The sequence below is a fragment of the Oryzias latipes genome, chromosome 5 (assembly GCF_053564925.1).
Source record: "Oryzias latipes strain Hd-rR chromosome 5, Olatipes_Hd-rR_3.1".
NCBI lineage: Eukaryota > Metazoa > Chordata > Actinopteri > Beloniformes > Adrianichthyidae > Oryzias > Oryzias latipes.
In genome coordinates this window covers 3,523,588-3,548,621 of record NC_136241.1, presented here as the reverse complement: position 1 = coordinate 3,548,621, position 25,034 = coordinate 3,523,588, and the positions used below count along the sequence as shown (strand labels likewise).

At 47.8% G+C, this 25,034-nt stretch overlaps 2 protein-coding genes across 2 annotated transcripts in view; one reads left to right on the top strand and one right to left on the bottom strand.

Moving 5' to 3' along the window:
* Positions 1-4,050, top strand: part of dstyk (dual serine/threonine and tyrosine protein kinase) — a 31,121-nt gene extending 27,071 nt beyond the window's left edge. The window contains exons 9-14 of the mRNA NM_001122933.1: positions 3-159; positions 318-450; positions 528-641; positions 2,612-2,726; positions 2,804-2,938; positions 3,512-4,050. Of these exons, the coding sequence (NP_001116405.1) occupies positions 3-159; positions 318-450; positions 528-641; positions 2,612-2,726; positions 2,804-2,938; positions 3,512-3,699 (842 nt within the window). The 3' untranslated portion in view covers positions 3,700-4,050. The remainder of the gene's footprint in view (positions 1-2; positions 160-317; positions 451-527; positions 642-2,611; positions 2,727-2,803; positions 2,939-3,511) is intronic.
* Positions 4,051-6,567: 2,517 nt separating this feature from the next.
* Positions 6,568-25,034, bottom strand: part of celsr2 (cadherin, EGF LAG seven-pass G-type receptor 2) — an 89,029-nt gene continuing 70,562 nt past the window's right edge. Inside the window, exons 9-34 of the mRNA XM_023954719.2 lie at positions 23,242-23,411; positions 22,732-22,911; positions 22,540-22,653; positions 21,746-21,902; positions 21,523-21,664; positions 21,335-21,455; positions 21,016-21,199; positions 20,823-20,924; positions 20,632-20,726; positions 20,317-20,526; positions 17,083-17,266; positions 16,502-16,820; positions 14,909-15,076; positions 14,715-14,838; positions 14,449-14,649; positions 14,203-14,377; positions 12,854-12,966; positions 12,693-12,775; positions 11,922-12,048; positions 11,735-11,845; positions 10,745-10,875; positions 10,583-10,668; positions 10,348-10,512; positions 9,886-10,041; positions 9,617-9,815; positions 6,568-7,834 (exon numbers count right to left, since the gene is read on the bottom strand). Coding sequence (XP_023810487.1) covers positions 7,828-7,834; positions 9,617-9,815; positions 9,886-10,041; positions 10,348-10,512; positions 10,583-10,668; positions 10,745-10,875; positions 11,735-11,845; positions 11,922-12,048; positions 12,693-12,775; positions 12,854-12,966; positions 14,203-14,377; positions 14,449-14,649; positions 14,715-14,838; positions 14,909-15,076; positions 16,502-16,820; positions 17,083-17,266; positions 20,317-20,526; positions 20,632-20,726; positions 20,823-20,924; positions 21,016-21,199; positions 21,335-21,455; positions 21,523-21,664; positions 21,746-21,902; positions 22,540-22,653; positions 22,732-22,911; positions 23,242-23,411 — 3,824 coding nt within the window. The 3' untranslated portion in view covers positions 6,568-7,827. The remainder of the gene's footprint in view (positions 7,835-9,616; positions 9,816-9,885; positions 10,042-10,347; positions 10,513-10,582; positions 10,669-10,744; positions 10,876-11,734; positions 11,846-11,921; positions 12,049-12,692; positions 12,776-12,853; positions 12,967-14,202; positions 14,378-14,448; positions 14,650-14,714; positions 14,839-14,908; positions 15,077-16,501; positions 16,821-17,082; positions 17,267-20,316; positions 20,527-20,631; positions 20,727-20,822; positions 20,925-21,015; positions 21,200-21,334; positions 21,456-21,522; positions 21,665-21,745; positions 21,903-22,539; positions 22,654-22,731; positions 22,912-23,241; positions 23,412-25,034) is intronic.

Genomic DNA, 25,034 nt, shown 5'->3' with positions numbered 1-25,034 from the left:
AGGCAAGCCAAGGCTGGGTCGAGAGCTGGGCCGGGGCCAGTACGGGGTGGTGTATTTGTGTGAAAGCTGGGGCGGACATTATCCCTGCGCCCTGAAGTCTGTGGTTCCGCCCGACGACAAACACTGGAACGACTTGGCTCTGGAGTTCCACTACACCAGGTGCGTCTGCCTGTCTTCAGATCTGTCGGGTTTCATTCAGTCAGACTCCGCCCACCACTCAGTAGAGGCACCTCAGAGTGTAAACTGAAAACCGTCTGGAGGTGGAGCTTTCATCCGCCTGAAGGCGGGACGTTGATCGGCTGTCATCTGGGATTCAGGTCTCTGCCTAAACACGAGCGGCTGGTCGACCTTCACGGCTCCGTGATCGACCACAGCTACGGGGGCGGCTCCAGCATCGCCGTGCTGCTCATCATGGAGCGGCTGCACCGGGACCTGTACACGGGCCTGAAGGTGACCTCGCGACCTCCAGACTGACGCCAACACCCTCTGGTCTGTTGTGATGCTGATGCTGCTGCTGCTTTTGTCAGGCTGGTCTGTCTCTGAGGGAGAGGCTGCAGATCGCTCTGGATGTGGTGGAGGGGATCCGCTTCCTGCACGGTCAGGGCCTCCTGCACCGGGACATAAAGCTGAAAAATGTTCTGGTGAGCTCAGACCGATTACCAGTTAAGCCTGTTGTGCTAGTTGCTGAGTCATGGCGTTGGACGGCTGCTGTGGAAAGAAGATTGGAAAGGATCAGTTCAGCAATCAAGGCTTCAACCCGCCTTCCTTCCAGCTCCGCCTCAGTCCTGAAGATGTTTCAAAAGTACATAAAGTAGATCTGGAAGAGCATCTGCCGGCTCTGGGTTCCAGATGCCGGTCAGGTTCTGGTGGACTGAACACACCGGATCCCTATGGAGTGATATTCATGCCACCACGTTGCAGACAAAACCTTCTAAGTTGTGTTAAATATTTGCTTTAAAAAAAAACTTTTTTTCCTTTCAAATTTTTTTTTTTGCTTTCAAAAAATATTTTTGCGTTTGCAAAACAAAAATGTTTATTATGCGTTGTGTGTCATCTCGCTTTTTTCCTATCTTTGATTTTGATCACATAAGTTTCAGTTTAGCTGCCATCTGACGCAAAAATATTTTTTAAAAGCAAAAAAATAAAAATTTAAAGCAAATATTTCATATTTTATTTGGTGGCGTAGATATCCCTCCATAGATCCCAGCTGTCAGTGAGGCAAGTAGAGGTAGCAGGGGGGCAGTAACGTCCAGATAGGGGCATGTTCTAATGTGGGGCAGTCCGGTTTAGAATGGTCCAGCCAATTCAGATGGGCGTTTCCACTCAGTTGGACCGTCACGGCGCCGCGGGGTGACGCTAACCACAGCAGCTCATTGGGTTCTTTTTATAAACAAAGCTTTTAATGTCGATGGAGAGAAGACTGCAGGCAGCGAACAGGAAAACCGCCGCTTTCTTTTGTCATAATGACCTTCAGCCAATCAACAGGTTTCATCAGTAGCTCCGCCCCAACAGGTCTGGTCCATTTTCGATGGACCTACAACCAACAGGGACCCAAAAATGGTACGGTTCGGTCCGGCCTAAGAGTTCTTTTTTTATAATGGGAACTTTGAAAAGACCATATCGGATCGAACCGGACCGGACCGCTCAGTGGAAACGAGGCGCAAGTGTGACCCCATTCAAAGAAACAGCAAAGAGAGAACACAGATTAGACCGGATCACAAGGTTATTACCAAAATGATCCAGTCAAAGCCAATCAGTGACTTGGAGTTTAAGCTGAGGAACTCTCCAGAACCCAGAGGAGGAGCAGGGAGGAGCAGGGAGGAGCAGGGAGGAGCAGGGAGGAGCAGGGAGGAGCAGGGAGGGGCAGGGAGGGGCAGGGAGGAGCGGGAAGGGGCGAGAAGGAGGGATTTCTTTGAATGTCACACGTTCTCCCAATCAGACTAAATCCGAGTGCAGACGGTCTGTTTTTTAGTCAGATTTTCTCACCGACTGTAGTGAACAAAAGCAGACGATCCTGATCACTCAGCACTTTGAAAAGGCCCTCTGAAGGTATTTTTAAAGACTATCATTCATATTTGAGCATTTAGTCTTTCTTGTGGCTGTTAAAGGAGAACCCAGAAAGAGGAGCGCAGCTTTAAAAAAGTCCCTCCACTATGGAGCTTCACTGAAAGTCTGTGAAACGGCTGCAGACGTGGCACCTTCATGCAGATGAGCTCATCTTTCTGCAGCAGAAGCCGTCTGCCCTCACAGGAATGCCTTCCTGACAACAGAACGGAAAAGCTGCTTCCGTTTCGGTTCAGTTCACATCAACCCGTGTTCTCAACACGACGAGCTGAACAGAAGAGAGTTGAAGGTGACTCGACATGTTGGTTTGAGCTCTGAGATGTCGTGTGGTTCACCGGAAGGAAGGCGGAGTCTAATTCCTCCAATGCTTCCTACAAACCCAAAGGGTGAAAGACGAGAGCGCAGGGGAGTGGGTTTAGGAATCGTAGATTCCCCTGAGGAGCGGGGCTGAGACTCCAGCAGCACGGTTCAGATGAAATCATGAAAACTGTCTTCTTGAAAGCAGAGGCTTCACTGCTCAGCTGTCTCTGTTCTCCGCTCTCTGAAGTTGGACAAACAAAACCGGGCAAAGATCACGGACCTGGGCTTCTGCAAACCCGAGGCCATGATGTCAGGCAGCATTGTTGGGACCCCCATCCACATGGCCCCCGAGCTGTTCACAGGTACAGTCCCGTCTCCAGCCCGACCCCCAGCGGCGTGCAGGATGCGCCTCATGCTGCTCCACTGACGCTTCTTACAGGGAAGTACGACAACTCCGTGGACGTCTACGCCTTTGGGATCCTGTTCTGGTACCTCTGCACGGGTTCTGTCAAACTCCCAGAAGCCTTTGAGAAATGCTCCAGCAAGGATCAGCTGTGGAATAATGTCAAGAAAGGTAAGAGCCGCTGCTCTTCCAGCATCTACGGTGGCCCTGGAGGGCAAATCACACAACACAAAAACATTTTATCCTTTGTGCTGTCTTGTGGGATCCAGACGTGGCACGTTAACATTGGGAGTTGGGTCATCTAGACCCACTAGACAGTGCTCTGAACCTTTTTTCTTCAATGATTTGTGATCTTCACTGGTGTCCATGCATTACATGAAATCTTTCCACCTTTATCCACCTTTGTCATGGTAGGGAGAACACCTCAATGTAAGGGGGGGGGTCATCTGGACCCCACAAGATAGCACAAGGGTTAAAAATCACAACAACAGTTTAAAAAATGGTTTCTGAAATTAGGTTTTGATTTCTCAAATGTTGATTGATGTGTTGAATTTTAATCAAAAGTGTTTTCTAGGCATTTCCTTCACTTCTGTGCAGAAACAGAAGCTCTGATACTTTGCCTTCACTAGAAGTAAACTGACACTGATTGATCTGTTTGCGATTCATGATGTGTTTGTCAGGTGTGACTCTGCAGCTCTGGAGAAACGGGCCTGAGTGGTTTGTTTTTTTTCTGTGCCGTTGCAGGAGCCAGACCGGAGCGGCTGCCCTCTTTTGACGAGGAATGCTGGCAGCTGATGGAGGCCTGCTGGAACGGGGACCCCTCCCTCAGACCCCTGCTGGGCATCGTGGAGCCCGGCCTGCAGTCCATCATGGAGCGGCTCTGCAACGGCAGCTCCGGACAGAGAAGCAGCAGCCTGGAGGATTCCGGCTGAAGACGCTCCAGAGCGAGACGGACGGACGGACGGAGGCTTCTGCTCTATTTATGAAGAACAAACTGAGAGACGGGGAGCTGGTCCTGCTGATCGGCTTTGACTTATTTATGTGCAGTTCTTCCACCAAGACGGCAAACATGACTCTGAACGTCTGACTGACTCCACTCTGCGCTTCTCTCCCCACTGTGTTGCTGATGTTGTAGAAATGTTACTAGATCCAAATTGTTTTAAAACAAGTCCATCCTCCAGTATTATGAAAAAAATATAAAAAGAATAATTTTAGATTGTATTTAAACAGAAAATGTCTGCATCTGTACAAAACCTTTTTTAATAAAAGTGATCTGTTACAACCAAGAGTTTGTCGACAGTCCCTCACTCACCACAAGACGCAAAAGGATTCACAAACTCGGCATTAAAACATGCGTCAGAAAACATTCAGTGATTGTGTTTGTGCAGATTTCTAGACAATAAATTAATAAACAATTATTCAGAAATAAGCGTTAAACGTTTTATGCAGAAAGCAACGTTCTTCCACGAACATCTGGAGTGGTGCTTTAGTGCCACCTAGTGGGTATTTAATGACATTTTTTTACCTTCAGATATTTGTCATCATGAGCTGCTGAAATGTGAAAATAGCAGATAAACTAGAAAAAAACAGCAAAAATCAGTAGTTTCAATCTTTCAAACACTTCTTTAGACGTAACTGCAACCTGTTCAGGGTGGGATAGGCTCCAGCAACCCCAAAACTGATCCAGTGGTTCAGAAGATGGATGCTTGCATAACTTCAAAATGTATTTTTTAATGACAACATAATCTTTATTTAATTTCCTAAAAATAAAAAGCATACTAAATTAGCATTTAGTAGATTATTTGAAACTGCGTTTTCAATTCACCTGTTGGTTCTGCAGCACAAACGTCTTTCTGACCCACACTGGACTTTCAGATCGGAGAACAATCTGGAGATTTTTGGTTGTAAATTTGAAATCTATTATCGTTTTCTACAAAAGACTTAACATTGTTTGCTATCCCTTGTGCCATCTTGTAGGGTCCAAATGACCCCACTCCCAAGGGCTATAACAGGGAACATTACAAAAGTCTCCTAAAGTTGAACTCAAAATAACACAGAAGTAAAAACTGGCCGTCTGTTTTTGAAACATTTCTTTTAAAATTATTGATACCTTTTATTTTTAGCTTAAAAAAAAAGCACTCTGGCCTGACCAGAGCTCCTCTAGGGCCGGCGTCTGGGGGTGGGGGCCTGGGTGCCGGCTCCCTGGGCCCAGCGGTGCTCTCTCCGCACGGTGGGGGGGTTCACATTACACCTGAGCCGGGGGTGTTCGTGTCCCTGGGGGGTGGGTCCTGGTCCTTGCCCCTGAGCGCTGGGCCCTGCCAAACTTCGAACAGTGGCCGAGCCTGGTCGGGCCATATTTACAACACCCCTTGTGGGTCACCCTTTTTTCCCCGGGGTTCCCCCCTCCTGGGCGGGGGCGGCGGGCCCCTGCCTTGCTCCTCCCTGGACTAACCGTGGGCCGGGTGGGTGGCTGCCTGGAGTGCGGCGCGGGTCTCCCTTGGGGGGTCCTGGCTCGTACCTGGGGTTGGGGCGGGGGGATGCCCGGAACTCCTGGGTGGTGGTGGGGTGCTCGTCTGGGGCTGTGGGCGTCCTTCTCCGGTGGGGCCCTGCGTTGGGCTCTTCCGGCGCGGCGGGGGGGCTGCTTTCCTGGTTGGGGTGGGGCGGCGCTCTCTTTCCCTCCGTGCTTCCCTGGCCTCTGGCTCTGGGGGCCTTGCGGCGGTCCTGCTGGCCCTGGCCTGGGTGGCGGTCTTGGTCGCCCGGGGGGCGGTTGTTCCCTGCCTGTTCCCGTGTGGCGTTGGGGGGATTCCCGCTGCTGCTGCGGCGGGGGTATGGGTGTGGGGATGGCTGGGCGCTCCTCCTCCTTCTTTTCACATTCCACCATCCATTTTAGAAGAACATGAACACTCACCTGAGCACAGGTGTTAGCTCACCTTTGCACTTATAGTTTGCATGATTGAATGAATGAAATATTTCACACTAGTTGGTTTAAAGGCATAGGTATGCGTTCGTGAACACTATCTGTTTTGTGTGCATGTCGACATGTGGACATTTTTGCAGCTAGCAGGTGTGTTGATAATATTTGAGTGTGTGCGGACAGGCCCCGCCCTTTTTGTACTACATTTGAACTGTACCGTAATGATAAACAACCAGTAAACCTGTCTGCTTTATGCTGCTTCATGGTCTTACCCCCCCCCCCCTCTAACTATCACCCCCCCCCCCCCCCTTCTGTAACATCTCTTTTTCTCTTCTTCCCTTTTTTCCTTTTCCGTCCGGTCCAACACCAAAGATTTACAAACATGATTGAAATTAATAAAGTTTGGCCTCAAATACAAAAGGGGTTTATTCAGACATACCTCTGGTTTGTCTGAAGATTAATAACCCCTCTTGTTAAAGTAAAATATGTCCAACACAACAGGCCCTCAGCTCTAATCTGCCTGCCTAGCTGTTGGACAGGACAAGTTAAAAAAAAAAAAAAAAGCACTTTTACAACATGTAACCCTTGTGCTATCTTAGATGACCCCCCCCCCCCTTCCATTGACGTGTTCTCCCTACCATGACAAAGGTGGATAAAGGTGGAAAGATTTCATATAATCCATGGACACCAGTGAAAATCATAAATCATTAAAGAAAAAAGGTTCAGAGCACTGTCTAGTGGGTCTAGATGACCCAACTCCCAACGTTAAAGTGCCTAGGATAGCACAAGGGTTACCCAATAGGAAATGATTGTGAACAGCGTTTCAGCTTCATTCCTACATATTTGTGTCAAAATCAGGGCATAAAAATCAAAGTGAAATCAGAAATGATAGAAAACAGTTTAATTGGTAAAAACAGGAACAAAACAGTAGAAACTTGTGTTATAACAGGATTGACTTGTTCTTATGGCGAGTCCTTTCTACATGTGGCGGCTTGAAAGGCTGTTGGCGAACATCCCAGTGATTCCTACACATTCAGAGACAGATCTCAGTTCATGCTGCACAGAAAAATGCTTCACAGCTCCAGCAGAAGAGCACCAGTCTACAAGAGTCTGGAGGAGTCTGGAGGAGTCTGCAGGCATCTGGAGGAGTCTGCAGGAGTCTGGAGGAGTCTGCAGGCGTCTGCAGGAGTCTGCAAGAGTCTGCAGGAGTCTGCAGCAGCCTGGATGAGTCTGCAGGCGTCTGGAGGAGTCTGCAGGCGTCTGCAGGAGTCTGCAAGAGTCTGCAGGAGTCTGCAGCAGCCTGGATGAGTCTGCAGGCGTCTGGAGGAGTCTGCAGGCGTCTGGAGGAGTCTGGAGGAGTCTGCTGGAGTCTGCAGGAGTCTGCAGGCGTCTGGAGGAGTCTGGAGGAGTCTGGAGGAGTCTGCAAGAGTCTGCAAAAGTCTGCAGGAGTCTGCATGTCCCTCCTCGTCAAGAAGACAGGGCATTTCCGCCTGTTGACTGCAGGCGACAACACCTGAGCGCTTGCATGAATTCACGAAGCAAAAGTCCTTGCCGTCTATGCCGCCTGCAGGTTTGCAGACTGCAGACTGCTCTGGGCAGCCGTCAGCGACGAGCCGTCGCTCATCAAGTCCCTTCAGTGTTTGACTTCCTGTGTCCCTTCAGACACGTGGCGTGACTCGGCGAGTCTGACCTCCGCGGGCTGGCACAGACGTGAGAGCAGCTTACAACACCATCGCACGAAACACAGAGAATTCCCTGAATGGTGGCAAGTATATTACTAAATACCCCCCCCCCCCCCCCTCAAAAACCAGGACAGTCCTCAGAACAGCATTTACACCATGGAACAAAAAAACTACAAAAAATAACAATAAAAAACAAAAAAAGTCAAATCTGGGCAGTAAACAAAAAAGTGCATTGCTTCAAGTATGTAAACAAAAACATTTCTTTAAAGGGAGGTTTGTTCTGTGTGCAGCCACTGCTGATGCGCAAACACAAACACACACACACGCACGCACACACACACACACACACACACACACCCACACACACGCACACACACACTCCTTCAGAGGATCATGGTGATGGAGGCTGATTCCTTTTTTGATTCCATGTTTCCTTCTTTCTTCTGGTCTGGAGGGCGGAGTTTCTATGACCTGCAAAGACACGCCCCTCGGTGAGTGGGGTCACATGGATGTGTTGCAGTGGCTTATGGGAAGAACAGGAAGGATGGAGAGTGAGATCAGAGACGAATGTGAAGCACGTGAAGCGTGAGGAAGAGTTCAAAAATAAAGTCAACAAAGAGGATGTTAGAGGATGAAAGCCTGGGGGGGGGGGGGGCTATAACATGCAGGGATCTGTGATCCTGATCCTGATCCTGATCCTGACTGAAGGAGGATCACAGCTTCATGGGAGGAAAGAACAAACATCTCAGGGTTTTGGAAAGAGAAGATGAAGAATTAGTCTGAAAGATTCCTGCAGTTTGATGTCATCATTGTAACACACGTGTGTGTTCCACGCTTTAGAAGTGTGTGTGTTTCCACACACAACTTCACATGACGTAATTGTCAGGACTAAACTGCTGCTGCTGCTGAAATGTGAACTCACACAGAACAGCAAAGAGTCAAAGTTAACAGTTCAGAAAAGAACAAAATCCATCAAAAAGCTCTTTATTGTCATCAATAAAGTTAATAGTTGGTTTCGTTTTTACATCATAAAATGACTTTTCTGTTGATTTGACTGTGAGAATCCTAATAATCTCAGTTCCACCTTCGCTTGGTTTGAAACTGTAGTTGTGTGTAAAATATTTTCCAAGATCAAAGAAAACTGAGAGAGATTTTAAAGTCCCCCTCCCATCATCTGTAAATGACGATGATGCCGTTTTTAGCTGGAATCCAGAAACCTGTGTTGTTTTCTAGGACATAGTTTCTGTAGTGCGGCAGGAGTTCATTAGACGTTTTTTCTGAATTGTGGGCAGGACTGTTGGAGGACAGTATGCCCGACCCCAATTCCCGTCACCCATCTGTTTAAATGCTGTCCTGCTATCTTACAGCCCCTCATAACCCTAAACTAGAATGATCCATACAACAAAATTAGTGATCAACATCAGAGCTATCCGGCCGTCCAGTTCTGATCCACATTCCAGCTCAGACCAGGAAGACAAAGATGTTCATGGATCTATTTGTCTGACAGTGGATGATCAGAATGGAGAGGAGCAGGAAGCTCATGGGTTGCTGTAGTAACTGGTATGTGCAAGTTTTTTTCCAACTACATTTTTTCTCAGCTCCTATTTCACAATAAAGAAATACTGAAAAAAGCTGAATTTTCTTTAAAAAATAACCTCCATCGTCAGGAAAATGCAACAGGAACATGATAAAAACACCAAAAACAGCATTTTCATTGGAGTGGGTCTTGTAACCCTTGTGCTATCCTAGGCACTTTAACATTGGGAGTTGGGTCATCTAGACCCACTAGACAGTGCTCTGAACCTTTTTTCTTCACGAATCCATATGGAGAAAAGAGTAAATTGAGACTAAACTGACACCAATACTGGGATGTTTTATCATTTCAAGTTTTTTTTAAGGCAGATTTGTGAATTCATGATTTTATTTGATTGAACATTAAACATAAACTGGATACATTTCAATTTTTTCATATATTTAGTCCAAAAATACTTTGTTTTTTTGTGACTTGAATGTAACAAATGTGTCACTTCTGTTATAAATTCTTACAGTCAAACCAACATGATAATCAACCCCTCTAGTCCACTAAAACCTTTTGGTCTCTTCAACTTTCTTTGTTCTGATCTGGTTCGGCCGGATGAAGGAGGAGGTCCTCCACACGCAAAGCCCCCCAGGAGGAAGCTGGAGCGCCAACACCAGGGGAGGAGTCGTGTTGGCGAGGAGGTTCTGTGGGTGGAGGACGGCGCCGGTACTCACTCTGATCCGGACGAGTCTCCGTCCACAGTCCCCGCCTTGATGCTCAGAGCCACGCCGTTTAGCCGGTCCGGACTGGGTTTGCCGGCTCGATTGTCGCCGGAGGACGACCCGTGTGGGGAGGCGGCGCCCTCGCCCTGCTGGCCGCGGGGACGCCCGTTCCTCTCAACGATAGGAGAGAGCTGCTTCTTCTTCAGGATCCCTGTGAGACAAACAGCATGAAGCCGCTGTGCGGGTCGTGAGGCACGGCGGCGTCTCCGCCCGGGCTTCACCTCTGTGGGGGTGGGCGCTAAGGTTCGGCAGAGCGGGCAGCAGCATGGCCACCGGGTCGTGCAGCCGCTCGTCTGGCAGAACTTGCGAGTTTCGGCCGGGGACGGGTTCTGGAGGTTCTGCAGGATCTTCAGGCCACAGCAGCTTCAGGCTGGAGTCTGAGGCAGACAGACGTTCAGCAACACAGTTATTCAATTCTGCTGAAGAAGATTCTGACTTTGATGAAATGTCCATGTTTGAACGTTTTTAGAACTTTACAATCTTTCCCTTCACAACAGGGGTGTGAGAATCCAGGCCTCCACTGCCGGTGTCCAACCTGTTTTCCGACCAACCTGCCATTGAAGGTGGCTGAACACACCTGAGCCAGGTAATCAGCAGCAGATGAGACAGGATTTCTGGCCGGCCCTCGAGGCCTGGATTTGGACCCCCCCCAGCTTCAGTTTCATTCAGAGGACCACCTCTACCTTGTGTTTGGGGTCTCCTAGCAACCCCAGAGGCCATATTTTCCCAGCATTCCTCTGGTGGGAGAGGACCCTCCTCTTCCTCGCTGTCAGAGGAGTGGGTGGAGGCGTAGGAGCCGCTCTGGTCGTCCTCCAGAGACAGGTCGCTGTCTGAGTCGCTGTCGTGATCTACAGACAGCAGAACAGGCGTGAGCTGGAGTGTGGGCGGAGCTCCACTCCGTCCCGGCTGCAGACCTACCGTCAGGGTTCTCGTTTGTTTCGCGGAAAAGCGAGGAGTGGTCGTTGAGAGCGATCTGCGCCTCGCTGCTGTTCACGCCGTCGTCCCTGCAAGCACAGCAGCCGTTTCAGTCACCTCTGACTCCCTGACCTCCTCTGTGGTTCCCTGCAGAGGCATCCTGACCTGAGGACGAACGGGACGTAGCTCTGCTGGCTCCTCCCACTCTGCATGGTGCCGTTCAGAGACGCGCTGGAGTCGCCAAAGGGGAGGTGGTACAAGCGGCCGTCCACGTAGCTCGTGCTGCATTTATACCCCTGGAGGGGCAGCAAGGAAAGGGAAAACCTTTCAACTTACAGCAGAGAAGCAGAAGAAATGATGACAAAGACCAAATAAAGGAGCAGTTTTCATTCTGTGGGCTTTGCTCCATCTGTGGATCAATTCATTTTCTTATTCTGAATGTCTTGATGCAGAAAATTCTCCTAAAGTACAAATCAGTTTAACACAAACACATATTAAAGATCACAAAACTTAAAAAAAGCAAAACAATTAATGAATAAAAACAGATTTTAGAAATCAAAATAAAATTCCAGAAACAAACACAGAGAAAAATATTTGGAAAAGCAAAAATCATTTCCAGAAATCTAAATGAAATGAAACAAATCTGGAAAATGTGGTAAAGGTAGAAATTATGGGATATCACTGGTTGATGACGATGTTTCAGTTTGAAAGAAGAGGGAAGCAGAAGAACGTTTAGAAGAATTTCATTTTGATTTATGGAAATTACTTTAGTTTTTCCAAAACATTTCTCTTCTTTGTTCTTTTTTTTCTTTTGAATCGTTTTTGTGTTTCTTTGGAATTAAGTTTTGTTTTGTGGAATTTAGTTTTAATTTTGTAAAATCAAATGTTGTTTTTTTATTAATTCTTTTGCTTTTTTAACAGTCGTAATCCTTAAAATGTTTTTGGGTTTAGTGATAATTTGATGTGATTTGAACTTCAGGGCCACCGTATATTTAGGATGAAACAAAGCTGTTTATTATCATTTCAGGTTAACTTGACAGATTTTAATGACTTTTTGAAGAACTTTTGGTGTTTTTACACTGAACCAGATTATTCTAAATGCTCCAGTGTTCCCTTCTGGAAGTCGTGATCGGAGCGTCTTCTCCGTAAACTCACAGAGGTCTTGGATTTGATCATGTGATCCGGCCGCTTGCGGCTGCAGCAGAACTTCATGGCGTTCCTCGCTTCCTTGTTGAAGACGATTCGGAAGAAGAATACGAAGGGGCCCTGAAACGGCGTGAGAGACGAGGTCAACGCGGCTGCAGAGGAGCGGCGGAGACGCTACCTCGGCGTCCAGCCTCACCTGTATACAGTTGAAACCCGCAAACAGGTAATGGAAGAGGATCAAGTCACTGTTGACAGAGAGGAGCGCCAGGAAGCAGGTGACCGACACCAGGAAGAGGACTCCGCTGGCGGTCTTCAGGCCTGAGCTGCGGGGTAGAAATTACAGGTCAGTTTGGGGGGACGGCAGCATCAGTGCAGACAAAGAAGAACATCCACGATATCATCCCAGGGATTTCTGTGAAGGAAAAATGCCTGTTTGCATGAAACAACACAGACGACATTTTGGATGCCCCGCCCCCTCTGTGAGCACAGATTCCCTCTGCACTCTTGTGTGTAGCAGCAATGACACACTCATGGCCTCTCCCACGGATATGCATCAGTCTGCATCTGTCTGCATCCGTCTGCATCCGTCTGCATCAGTCTGCATCCGTCTGCATCCGTCTGCATCAGTCTGCATCTGTCTGCATCCGTCTGCATCCGTCTGCATCAGTCTGCATCCGTCTGCATCAGTCTGCATCCGTCTGCATCAGTGTGCATCCGTCTGCATCAGTCTGCATCCGTCTGCATCCGTCTGCATCAGTCTGCATCTGTCTGCATCCGTCTGCATCCGTCTGCATCAGTCTGCATCCGTCTGCATCAGTGTGCATCCGTCTGCATCCGTGTGCATCCGTCTGCATCAGTCTGCATCCGTCTGCATCCGTCTGCATCTGTCTGCATCCGTCTGCATCCGTCTGCATCAGTCTGCATCAGTCTGCATCCGTGTGCATCCGTCTGCATCAAGCGTACTCACACTCGCAGCTCTTTCTTCTCCATGCCGTGGTGCCTGAGCGAGCAGGAGGCCCTGAACGACAGAATGTACAGGAAGACGTTCATCTGTGGAAACAGCAGCAAGGAGCATGAATCCATGCAGGACGTTGGAGGCGTGCGCGTCAAACCTGGACATGAACTCACCGACACCGATGCGGCGATGGGACCGGCAAAGCTCCAGATCAGCGTGTCGTACATGGAGAGCCAACAGAAGTCCGGGTTCCCATAGCCTTCGGGGTCCAGTCCCACCGCCAAACCTGGAGGAGCAGGAACAAAAAGACATCCACTTCACTGCAAAAACGGAATCTTAACCCTTGTGCTATCTTAAATGACCCCCCCTTCCATTGACATGTTCTCCCTACCATGACAAAGGTGGATAAAGGTGGAAAGATTTCATGTAATCCATGGAGACCAGTGAAGATCACAAATCATTGAAGAAAAAAGGTTCAGAGCACTGTCTAGTGGGTCTAGATGACCCAGCTGGGAGCTGGGCGCTATATAAGTATAAGTATAAGTATACGCCATGTTTTTGCCATGTGTAGGAATGTTTGTTTCTCTTCTTTGGGGAACTTTCTTTCGATACGCCGACCATTGTGGCGTTTCGCTCAGGACAAATGTCTGAGTTTGGAGAACTTAAAGCCTCTTTGTAGAACCAAACACGACTAAAACAAACACAAGAGCTTAAAGTGCTGACAAAAACACAAACTCACGTCTTAAGGAAGACGTATTTTCAGTCATGTGACCTTTTACTAGTTTTTTTAGTAGTTCGGGAGCTTTTTATCTACTTTGCTGTAATAATTTATTGTAGAAGCGTTTTTTTTTTAGCAATGCTTGGTACCTATTAATTTAGTACAATCCCAGCTTCTTTTACTGATAGTTTTCTATATATGACACAATCATTGACCACAAGGAACCTGAAACTGTCCATAAAACTCAATTCTGAGTAGTAACTTTGGTCTTTTTTTAACTTTAAACACACAAAAATTGAGATTTAACAGTTTTCATGTTTTATACCTAAAGATCAAACATGTAGACACAAAATAAGAATGTATGAATCCACAAAGAAAGCGAAGACATGGTTGAAACTATGTATAAAAAAGTCCAAAAAAACCAGGCGAAGCTCCACTAAATTCCTTATTCCAAGGAGAAGGACATTAATGAGCCACAACTCTTGTTATTTTGGTTTTAAACCAAACATTTCAAAGCCCAAAAGGTTTTTAAACCCTTACGTTACATTTTGAATGACCTCTTTACTGCTGTGGGGGTCAGCGATGAGGTTTGTGAGGCTGCAGCACTCAGAAAGCTGAACAGGACACGCCTCTTTCTGTGCTCATGCATGACAAATGTGTGCATCAGGACTCTCAGACTCCAGGTTTATCAGAAATCCTGCCTCATCTGCTGCTGATTACCAGGATCAGGTGTGTTTAGAAGCTAAACATCCTCCCTAAATGCACACAAAGGGAATCTGCTCTCCCAGATTTAGCAGTCCAGACCTGTGATGAAGGCCGGGACCCCCCAGCCAATCAGGTAGTAGAACCTCATGGGTCCATAGTTGATGTCTCTGACTTCGCAGATCATGCGGTAGACGTGCAGCCCCTCCAGGAAGAGCCAGGAGAAGGAGCAGAGGTAGAAGAAGTGCAGCAGGATGGCCATGACCGTGCAGAGGAACTGTTGGGACAGAGGGGGGGTTAGAACATCGGGACACCCGGCGGCAGACAGCCAGCGAGCGCCGTGGTTACCGGGCTGTCCGCTTGGTTGATTCCGAGGATGAAGATGAGCTCAGAGAGGAAGAGGGCGGTGGCTCCGTTGTTGATGATGCTGGTCTTGTTGCAGCGCATGGCTCTCAAGCTCAGGAGGAAGATGGTGGTGAGGAAGAGGAAGCCCAGCGTCACCCCAGCAGTGCTCCAAGTCAGGATTTTGACGGGCAGGATCTCGCCGTTCTGATGCAGACATCCCGTTTACTCGAGGAACAAGCACAAGAACAACACGCAGGTCCGACTCTCACCTCCCTCCTGGAGACGTCCATCAGCACGGCGAAGCTGGTCATGTGATAACACTGACAGCTGATGTGGGAGCTGTTCCGGAAAACCACCTCGCAGCCTTTGGCCGACCAGCCGCCGGTCCCGGCCCTGACACGACACAAGCAGAGCGGCGTGAGCGGCGCGGTGTCAGCTCCGCTGCGGGTCGTCACACACTCACAGGATGCTGTGGTTCCAGAAGACACAGATGGGTTTGGAGCGCTCCTCTGTGGTGACCAGGCGGAACTGCACGGTGATGGGTTTGTCCAGCGTGTGCTGCAGCAGCTCGTCGTTGTCGTGCACGGTGATGCTGACCACCGGGGTGTTGATCACCGGACGCTTCGGGACCCTGAGGACACAAGCGGAAATCTACAACTGCACTGTCTGTTGTGAAAAAAATGCAAACATTTCAGTCTGCTGCTGTTGAAAAACAAACAACTCAGCAAAGAAAGTCAAAAGTAAAAAACAATTAAAAAATACAGCAACCTGTGTTTCTGTTTTGTTTTTGTATGTTTAATATATTCATTTTGCTTGACAATAAAAAATACTCTTTCATTTTTTTCAGATCCTTCAGTTCTGGTGCCCGTTTGCTCCAAAGAACAGCATACGATAAGAAACTCCAGAAGACAAAACCATAAAACTACACGCACACTGGGCATTCTTTAGCGCTCATTTAGCAGATGGTGTTCACTCTGGACGGCCGCAACCCAATAGTAGAGCATGTAGCTACAGCTGGAAGAGGCTTGATTTGAAATTTTGAAGCAGTGCAGATCCCAGATTTTGAGTGAAAACCTCCTTCCATCAGCATTGAAGATGAAACGTGGCTGGGTCTTTCAGCATGACAACCATCCCAAACACACGTTGCCCGGGTAACGAAGGAGTGGCTTCATGAGAAGCATTTCAAGGTCCTGGAATGGCCTAGCCAGTCTCCAGATCTCAACCCCATAGAAAATCTTTGGAGGGAGAAGAAAGTCTGTGTTGTCCAGCGACAGCCCCCAAACATCACTGCTCTAGAGGAGATCTGCATGGAGGAATGGACCAAAATACCAGCAACAGTTTGTGAAAACCTTGAGAAGACTCACAGAAAATGTTTGACTGCTGTCATTACCAAGAAAGGGTTTATAACAAGTACTGAGCTGAACTTTTGTTATTTACCAAATACTTACTTTTCACAATAATTTACAAATAAATTCTTTAAAAATCAGACAATGTGACTTTCTAGATTTTTTCTCATTTAGTCTCTCATAGTTGAGGTAAACCATGATGAAAATTACAGGCCTTTCTCATCTTTTTAAGTGGAAGAACTTGCTCATTTGTTGAATGACTGAATACCTTTTTGCCCCACTGTATGAAAGACTTGGCGTCATAGAATTTAGGCTGGGCACAAATCACAATTGTTAATTTCTCCTCCTTGAACAATTTGCAAACTGTTGCCACTTCCGTGTTTTAAAATGGGCGCAACCCACACATCACTACCAAATCCGAGTACCTGACTGGTCAAAGTTCAAGTGATTTAACTTTCAACACGACGGCGTTGAAAGTTAAATATTTTGTTCGTAGAGGCCGAAATCGAAATCAAAAACTTGCTAAGTGACGTTCAAATGCGAGAGTTTTGAACGCAGACGCCCAAAACACACATATCCGTGGGTTTACATAGACTTTTCATTGGAAGTGGTCGCTTGAACGTTCCTTTCCCAGCCCGGTGAGAATGCAACACGAAAAAACACTTATGTGTTTCAGTCTGGACTTCATGAACTTCAGGGCCTTCTCTCACCGCAGACTCCTCTTGTCGGGGTCGTAGCTCTCTGGTAACAGGGAGGCCAGGCTGTGGAAGATGATCACACTGGCGATGGCGTCCTGCTGACTGTCGTCAGGGTGACGCCTCTTGCGGTTGGCGGAGCGGTTCCTCAGGGAGGATTCTGGAAACGCGTCCAGATGTCTGTGGCCTTTGGTGTCCACAGGCGGTTGAAAGACGGAGTCTGGGAGGGTGACGGCCGTGTCCTGGTCCAGCGGACGGGGACCCCTCAGGGACTGGTACCGCGGGAGTTTGGCGCCAGCAAAGTTCATCTTTTTCAGACGGTCCACAGAGATGACTGCAGAAATCAACCCAGTTCAAAAAGGAGGTTTTTTTACAGCATAAATTCACATTTTCATTATAAACTTTTGCAAATCTCTGTTTTTGCAGAATAATCTCTGACCAAACAACTGACTGATTATCAGAAATCAGTCAAACAATAACAACTGGAGTAAAAATCAGTGTCTCTGCTGTTCCCCGTAGCTCTTCTCGTGTTCATCTGTATGATTCGCAGAGCCAGACTTCATCATTTGGAAGTCTTTCTATTCTCCGGGGCTTACCTATGTTGGGTGTGACGATGGTGAAGGGGCTCAGGTAGGTCTTCCTCATGTTCTGGGCCAGGGTGCTCGCGTACTCCTCGTAGTGGCGCAGCAGCACCGCCGTGCCGCCCTCCGTGCGCTGGATGAACTCCCAGTGAGGCCGTGAGTCTGGAGACAGGATGGTGCTGCCCACGCGGACCAGATTCTGTCAGAGAGCAGAGATAGGTGATGCCTTAGTCCCAACTGCCCTTATGGGTGGAGGTGGGCTGTCTGCGGGCGGAAAAAAACTTGTACAGGGGACGCATGTGGCCCACAGGAAATATCAAAGCTGTAAATCGCTCTGTGAACCTGAAGAATGAAAATGTTCATGCCTTACATGCTTTTCTACAGGCCTGCTGTGTTGTGATTAGGCTTCTGTGCCTTAGTTCTGCTTCCTGTTTTATTTTGAAGGTTGCTTCCTGCCTGTCTTAGTTTGAGTTCGGTTCCCCTGTGGCAATCACCCCTGACCGTTTGCACCCGTGTCTCGTCAGTCCTGTCAGTACATACGTCTCGTCTCTGCCTTCCTCTGTTGCTTGCCCATACTGTCTGCTAGTGATGGGTAGATGAGGCCTCGTGAAGCGTTTCGGCACATTGCCCAGCCTGTATCAATACTGTGTCACTTAATACTGACCCCTGCTGGACCAAAAATGTCACTGCAGGCAACAGAGTTAAGTAACTCAGCTGATATACTCATTAAATTTAACCTAAACACAATATTTGTCATTGTAGTTCCTTATTCCCATTTTAAGTTTGACAGTTCTGCTGAAATGGGATTGTATTCTGTGAGATCAAGCAGAAACCGAGAGAAACAAGGGAAACTAAAATCCAAAAACACTATTAAACTATTAAATAATTCCACGAACCTCATTAAAACACCACATTCAACACCTTCAGTAGAGATTCAGTCATATAAAACGTCAAACACAGGGGGGCGGGGAAAACGGGGGCGCGAGAATCATTCAATAGCTGGAAGCTGGACGCATCCGTGGCACCAAAAATGTTTTTTTTCTCCTACTCTGTTAAACTCACCGCTGGACTGATTTAACACCCAAGTGACAGAAATGTAACTGAGAAGATCTGGTAATTTTCCAAAATAAAATATCTTTCAAAATAAAAGATAGCTGAGACACTCATAATAAAACTAACTGAAGACACGAAAACCGCCCAAGTCTGATTTTCTCTGCAAAATCAAACTCACCCTGTTGGGTGGAAAACTGCATAATCTGACAACACTGCTGGTAGATGCGCTTCCTTGTGTGGCTCCTCTGTGACACACCGACACAGTGGCCCTTCCGGTCACATGACTTCTCCTTAAGTGATACGCGCACCGACACGGGGTTTCACTTTATGAGCCTGACACGTGAGCCGATGCGTAGGTGTTGTTGCCAGACCCATGACTACTGTCTGCCTATTTACCCCGTCAGTTGTTTTTTTTTTTGGTTTGTGGGCAGTGGCTTTTGTTACCCAAATAAACCCCTTTTATTTGGAACCGCCTGCCTCCCGTTTCTGCATTTGGGTCCTTCACTAACCCCCTGACACAACATGCTGTGGCTGAGAGGTCCTAGTGAACACTTAAATAACACATAAGGGTAAAGTGGGAGACACGCAGGCACCTTCTTTGAATCTTTCAGTGGACGGGTGTCAGGGCCTTCAAGGCCTTCTGTGAAGGCCTAAAAAATATCTGAATCACGTGTTAATTATGTTTTGTCCATGCATACTCATTAAATCATTCCACATGGTCTGTCCTTTTCCTTTTATTGTCTTTATGATGGTTATGCTGCTTCCAGACAGACATGTATTTTCACATTGGAGCATTTAACCAATCGGATTTCAGCTGTCCTTTGTTGCCAGGCAGGATAAGGGCCTTCACCATGAGTTGTGAGGGTCCTGTGATGCAAAATCGATGTCGGTCATTCATTTCCTTCAACCAATCAGATTCTGAGTTGGTGTCAGCAGGGCCTTCTAGCAGGCTAAGGCAGCGTCACGGTATTCAGACCTTCTGATTGGACAGAAGTTTCAGGAAGTCACATGCAGCCTTGTCCAGTTTGACACAGAGCCACGGAGCACTTTTAGATCAGTTAAAAACAGACTGACTGTAATGTATCCATGGAGGATCTAGCAGGAAAATCTCCCACTGATCTCCTCGACTTCCTTCATCAGAAAAATCTGAGTGAATCATGAAGCAGCCGTACAGATTTGTGTGTTTGGCGCTGACCGTCCCCGTGTCCACTGCGTCTGTCGAGCGGACATTTTTCGTCTCTAAAACAAATTCAAACCTACGCAGAAACACAACTGGACAGACTGGGCTCTTCGCACTGATGAGGGAATAGAAAAGGACTTCTTGACTGAACTGAAACGCCATAATCTACATGACAGGGTGATGGACTGTTTTTGAGGAAAGAGGAGGATGGATTTTGTCTTCAAATAATCCGATTTTTTATGAGTGAAATGACAAATACCATGATAAACAATATTCTAAATTGATGTGGTTGTTTTTAATGTTTTGTGCTGGCTGTAGTTATTAGTATAAAGAGATTTGTTTCCTGTTTTGTAGCACCACTGAAGGCCCACGCGTGTCATGCACAGCCCACTGGAAGTTTTCATTATTTGACCCCTCAGAAACCTACACAAGGGTTAGTGCTGTGGAAGTGGGAAGAGTGCGCACCTTGCATGCCAGTGTTATGTTCAAGGCGGCCTAGGCAACGTGCGTTCAAGCCCCCACTTTCAATCATCGGGTGGCGACAGACCACCACAGGCTAAAAGCGAGTTCAAGAATGGTCTTGGACACTCGCACACCGCGTTTGTGTGGTGAGTAAGAGGCCGGTCCTCACACCTCACTCATAACTAGAAGGTGGCATAAGGGCGCCATCCGTATGACAGCATTGTCCGTGTGTCATGAGCGTCTGTAACATCCATTATCCTCACAAATACTCCGTACTACATTAAGTATTTGTCAGGACTTATACATTTGTTCTTCTCTGTCTTGTCATGTGTGATGTACGTCTGAGTTCTACATTCTGCTGAGTCAAACCAGATTGTTTTCCCTCTCTTTTCCTGTTTGATAACTGATTTAATAAAAAACTGGTGTGTTCCGTTTTCATGGTGGACGGACGAGCCTCAAGGGACACACCTGCATCTTCCTTAAGACGGAGCCCCTTCTCTGTGCGACCCGTGTGAGTCAACCCCCCCCTCAGGTATAGCGGGGTTTTACTGCACCTCAGTGAAGTGGACGTCCTGCGTCGCCGTCAGGTTGAAGCCCTGCTGGTTGATCTCGTGCTGCAGCAGGCTCTGCGTGAGCCGGTAGGCCACCTTCACGTCGCTGCCGTGGAAGCGCTCCGTGTGCACAGTGGCGTTGGCCAGCATGGCGGCGGTCTGCTGAACGCGTCGGGAGTCCAGGAGCGACGCGTTCCGGTAGAACTTTTCCGACTGGAAGAGAAGAACGCAGCAGAAGACCAACAATTGACCTTTACGCTGACTCAGCAGTTCATCTGCATGTCCTGATGAATCTGAGCTGAAAGGGAGACTGCAGACCAGAGTTCTCAGCACGCTGAAGGTGATGGAGGTGCAGTTGAAGAGGTTGGGGGGCAGCCAGCCCTTGTGCTCATCACAGTGTCGGATGGCTGTGCCTGGGAAGAAGCAGCATTGCAGCAGAGTGAGAGTCAGCCTGCAGCTGCAGCTTCAACACGGTTACTTTATGCTAATGTGACGAGCTGCCATCCTACCCAGAGTTCCCTTAGGACAGGAAACGGCTGCAGGGAGACCAAACTTAGTCCTGGGCCACCAGATCCCTGCCTCGATGACCTGGGGGCAGCTGTCATAGATGACTGCAACCAGAGCAGGGGGCGATGATGGGGGGGCATTTTTTAGTTAATCCATACCAAAAAACAAACCATGTTTTTTATTTTAAGCTCCTACCTTCACAGCCGTTGGGAGACACCTCTGCAAACGGGTTATCGCAGCGATCGCACTGTCGTCCGATGACGCCGGCCTTGCACTGACACTGACCGCTCTCCCTGTCACACGTTCTGGAGAAGGATCCAACCGGGTAGCAGTCGCACAGCAGGCAGGTGTCGCTGCCCTCAGGGCGGTAGTGGTTGTCCTGGAAACAGGATAGAGGAGACGGATCTTTATGAGTTTTCAGTCGGTAGGAGCGTCCAAAACTCCAGGTGGCGGACAGAGAAAACAGTTCTGACTAACAGAACAGCATTCGTGGGGTTTCCGGATGGAGACTCACTTTACAGCGACACTCGCCGGTCGTCTTGTTGCAGTCGGAATCAAACCCTTTGGCGGTGGCACAGTTGCAGGGGCCGCAGGTCTTGTGACCCCACCAGCCTCTCGGACAGGGCAGGTCAGTCCTGCAGAAGCAGCAGTTTAGTTTTTCTGTGGACGGATGAACTCTGCGCCGCTCGGCGGACGCCGTACTTTTTCTCGCAGTATTGTCCAAAGTAGTTCCTGGGACAGTCGCACTTGTAACCGCGGGGGGAGCCGGGCTTCCTGCTGCAAGCAGCTTCATGCTCGCAGGGGTTCAGAGAGCACACGTCGGTGCAGTTGGTCCCAAAGTACCCTGGGGAGGGACAAAGCAGAGGGAGATGCTGGGATGTGCTGCAGAGTGGGCGTGGTTGTAGCTGTGAGGGCGCACACTGACCCCTGAGGCAGGTGCAGGAGTGGCCGTCCCAGAGGTCGTCGCAGTAGCTGTTGGCAGGACAGGGGCTGGAGCTGCAGGGGTCAGGAACATGGCAGCCGGGCTCCACGTTCACCTTCCTCGCCAGAGACAGACTGAGCGCGCCGCCGACTCGAAGGCCCTGGAACGAAACAAGGTCCTGACGGATGCACGGCTGCTGGCTTTCAGAAACCGGTTTGCATTCAGAGCATCCGTGTTTCAGTGCTCTAAAACCGTCTGCAGAACACGCCCAACCTTCAGTCGTCTCTGAACTCACATCGGCCGTTTACGACGACGCAGAAGGAACGCCAACCCCCCCGTCAGTGTAGTTCCATTCAAATTTTAATGTGAATGATTTGATTTTGAAGTTTTTTTTTTAAAACAAACATAACAAGAGTTTTTCAACTTGGAGTAAATCCTTGAACTTTGAGTGGAGTTTTAGCTGTTTTTTAAAGACATTTTTCACGTTGTTTTGATCTTTTCTTTGTGAATTTATACATTTTCATTTTGGATTTACAGATAAAAAAACAGTTTAATCTCAATTGATGTCATTTTTGCATCAAAGAATAACTAAATCTACCACTTTGAATTGAGTTTTCTGCACAGTTTCAGGTTCAGTGTGGAATTATTGTGTAATCAAAACATTGTGTGTAAAAAAAATATAGAAGGTAGGGCTGTACTGAAGAGATGGACATCGAGCACTGCCACAAAACACTTTCACAGATAAATTGATAGAGCCAATACTTAATGGAAGCACGGAGTTGACTGCAGCTACTAACCTGTATGCAACCACGGAAGCCCATTTGAATTTTCCCATCCGGCCCAGCCAAGCCACCAATGCTGACAGTCTTCAGCTTGGAGTCCCGCAGCTTCCCGTCCACCTCCATCCTGGCCTGGACACAAACCCCACCGGGAATTTTCAGCTCACAGAAAGTGAATTTTCCATCTTTTTTGGTGCAGCGGCGTCTCACCAGGTAGAGTCCGTGATCAAAAGACAGCACCGCTTTGTGGTGGCCTGCCGCCCCTCCCAGGCTGCTGATATCCAGCTGCAAATGATGCCACTTCCCATCATTCGCCAAAACCTCTTCCACCTGGGAGAGGGTGGAGTCCTCCCCCCTGTGGAGCCCCATCAACACACTGCCCTCGCGTAGCTGCAAGAGTCAGCGTTGGGGGCAGACGATCAGAAAACTGGGCTCTTCTTTAGAGACTTTCAGCACAATCAGGGTGAAACGTTCAAACCGGGAACTGCTTCACGTCTAGTTGGCAGAAATAGACCGTTATGTAACTTCAAAGACGTCAGTCTAGACCTAATTCCACAGGAGGATAAAAAAGAAAATCTCTGTGCAGAAATGAATCATTCCAGCTTGTGAGCCTGGAGAGAGCAGTGATTAAAGTCTACATTTAGCTACAGCATCACAGTCTGACTGCAGAAAGGCTGGTGTGAACCGTTGTGCGTTTGTCTGCATGCAGGCGCAGCGAACCTGCAGAGTGAGGTTGTGCTGCAGGCTGGAGGAGATGTGCAGCAGCAGGGCGCTGGGCTGACGAGTGCGGAACATGAGCTCGATGTGCCACAGGATGGAGGCCGCCACCGCCTCCAGGTTGTTCCACTGCAACAGGCTGTTACCTTGGAAACGAAGCGGGCTGGCCATGACTGGAGAGGAAGAGCAGGCAGAGAGAAGGAAAATGATTACAAATTGACAAAAGTCCTCGGAAAAGCAGCAGGGGGAGAAGAGGTGACAGACAAAAATGAGAAAAGTTTCCTCGGGGGGGGCCTGAGACGGCGAGTCTGTTCTTCAGTTCAGCCAAACTGACTTCCTGAAGGACAGACGAGACCAGACGGGTGAAGAAACCCTTATTATTTGCATCAGGAAGATGAAGATGTGAAGAAGATGGCACCGACACCATTCACACCTCTGTGCATTAAGATGCTTTTCTGCTCTTTCTGCTCTGGAGAAGCTGCATGTGGATGTTTTCAACATGCTGGAAGTGTCATGAAGGATGTTTTCATTCAGCCCGGCTCTTAGTAAAGTAGTAAGAAGATCCAAATGACTGATTCCACCTTATTTACTCAGGAGAAAACCTAAAGCTTCTCATGCAGGCAAAGAAAAGTTTTTTTGTGTAAATATATGATGAAGGTTTTGTTAGGAAAGACAAAATATATTTTAAGATGATCTTTGAAAGCTAAAAATGTTAGGTTTTGATGTGAAAGGAAAGGCAGAACATTTACTTTAGGACTCTGACAGCTGGAAAAGCTGTCAAAGGCCTTCCCAGAGAGACTAGAAAGGTTCTGGACATCCTTTACTCCAGCAGAATGCAGAGCCTCAACCATTGACTGTATGTGAGATCTGGACCGAGTGAAAGTGAAGTCACCTACACGGAAAATGCTTTACTTCCAGCTCCAACTAAATCCAGTCAATTCAGTCGCCATTTTTTCGTGATATGGACGCCGCCACGTTGGTTCCAGACAACGTCTTTAAGCAGTGATTGGTCCAAGTTGGTGTGACTCAACGTTCCTATGGCAACCACTCCTGCCAGTCAGGAGCGAGCTTGTAGGAACTCCACACCATTACTACCTAAAGCGGGCTGCACGAAATCTGTCACTCAACTGTTTTGAAAGCTCAATGTGAGACCACCTACTTTCTATGAGGCATCTGATTGGTCAGTTTAAAACTTGAAAAAATTGCAGCAAAAATATCAGGAAAAAGGTTAAGATTAGCAAGAAGATGTGAAAAGTAAGAAAGTAAGACGGGTTCTGGTTCTGAACGATCCAGTAATAGCTGCTCATTTCTCTACAGAAGTCTATGGGATTCCATTAGTGTGTAACATTTAATTGACTATCGATTTCTCTTCCTACGTTCCAAACAAATCGATTTGTCTGAGGCAAGTTGTGAATCAAATCAACCTATACCATAATAAAATTAAATAAATCCATTATAATCAATATAGGAAAATACCATTTGAGGTTTATTTTACTATCAATCCAGTCCAATGTGGGAATTTAGCAGAGTCATGTGACCACACAGTGTTCTAGAATGTTCTAATAATGTTCCCTTTGGATTCTTTGGATGTGGAAAAACAACAGTGGTGAACTTTAGGAAACTAACGTGAATGGATTTGACATTCATTCTAGTTTACTTGTTTGTTTGAACACATATTTCATTTACATTTGATGATCTGGAAGAAATCCAGGAATCTGGAAAACAGTTCAGTAGCAGGAATTTCTGTCTGAGTCTCACTGCTGGAAGTTTGGATAAAGATGTTCTGGATCCATTTG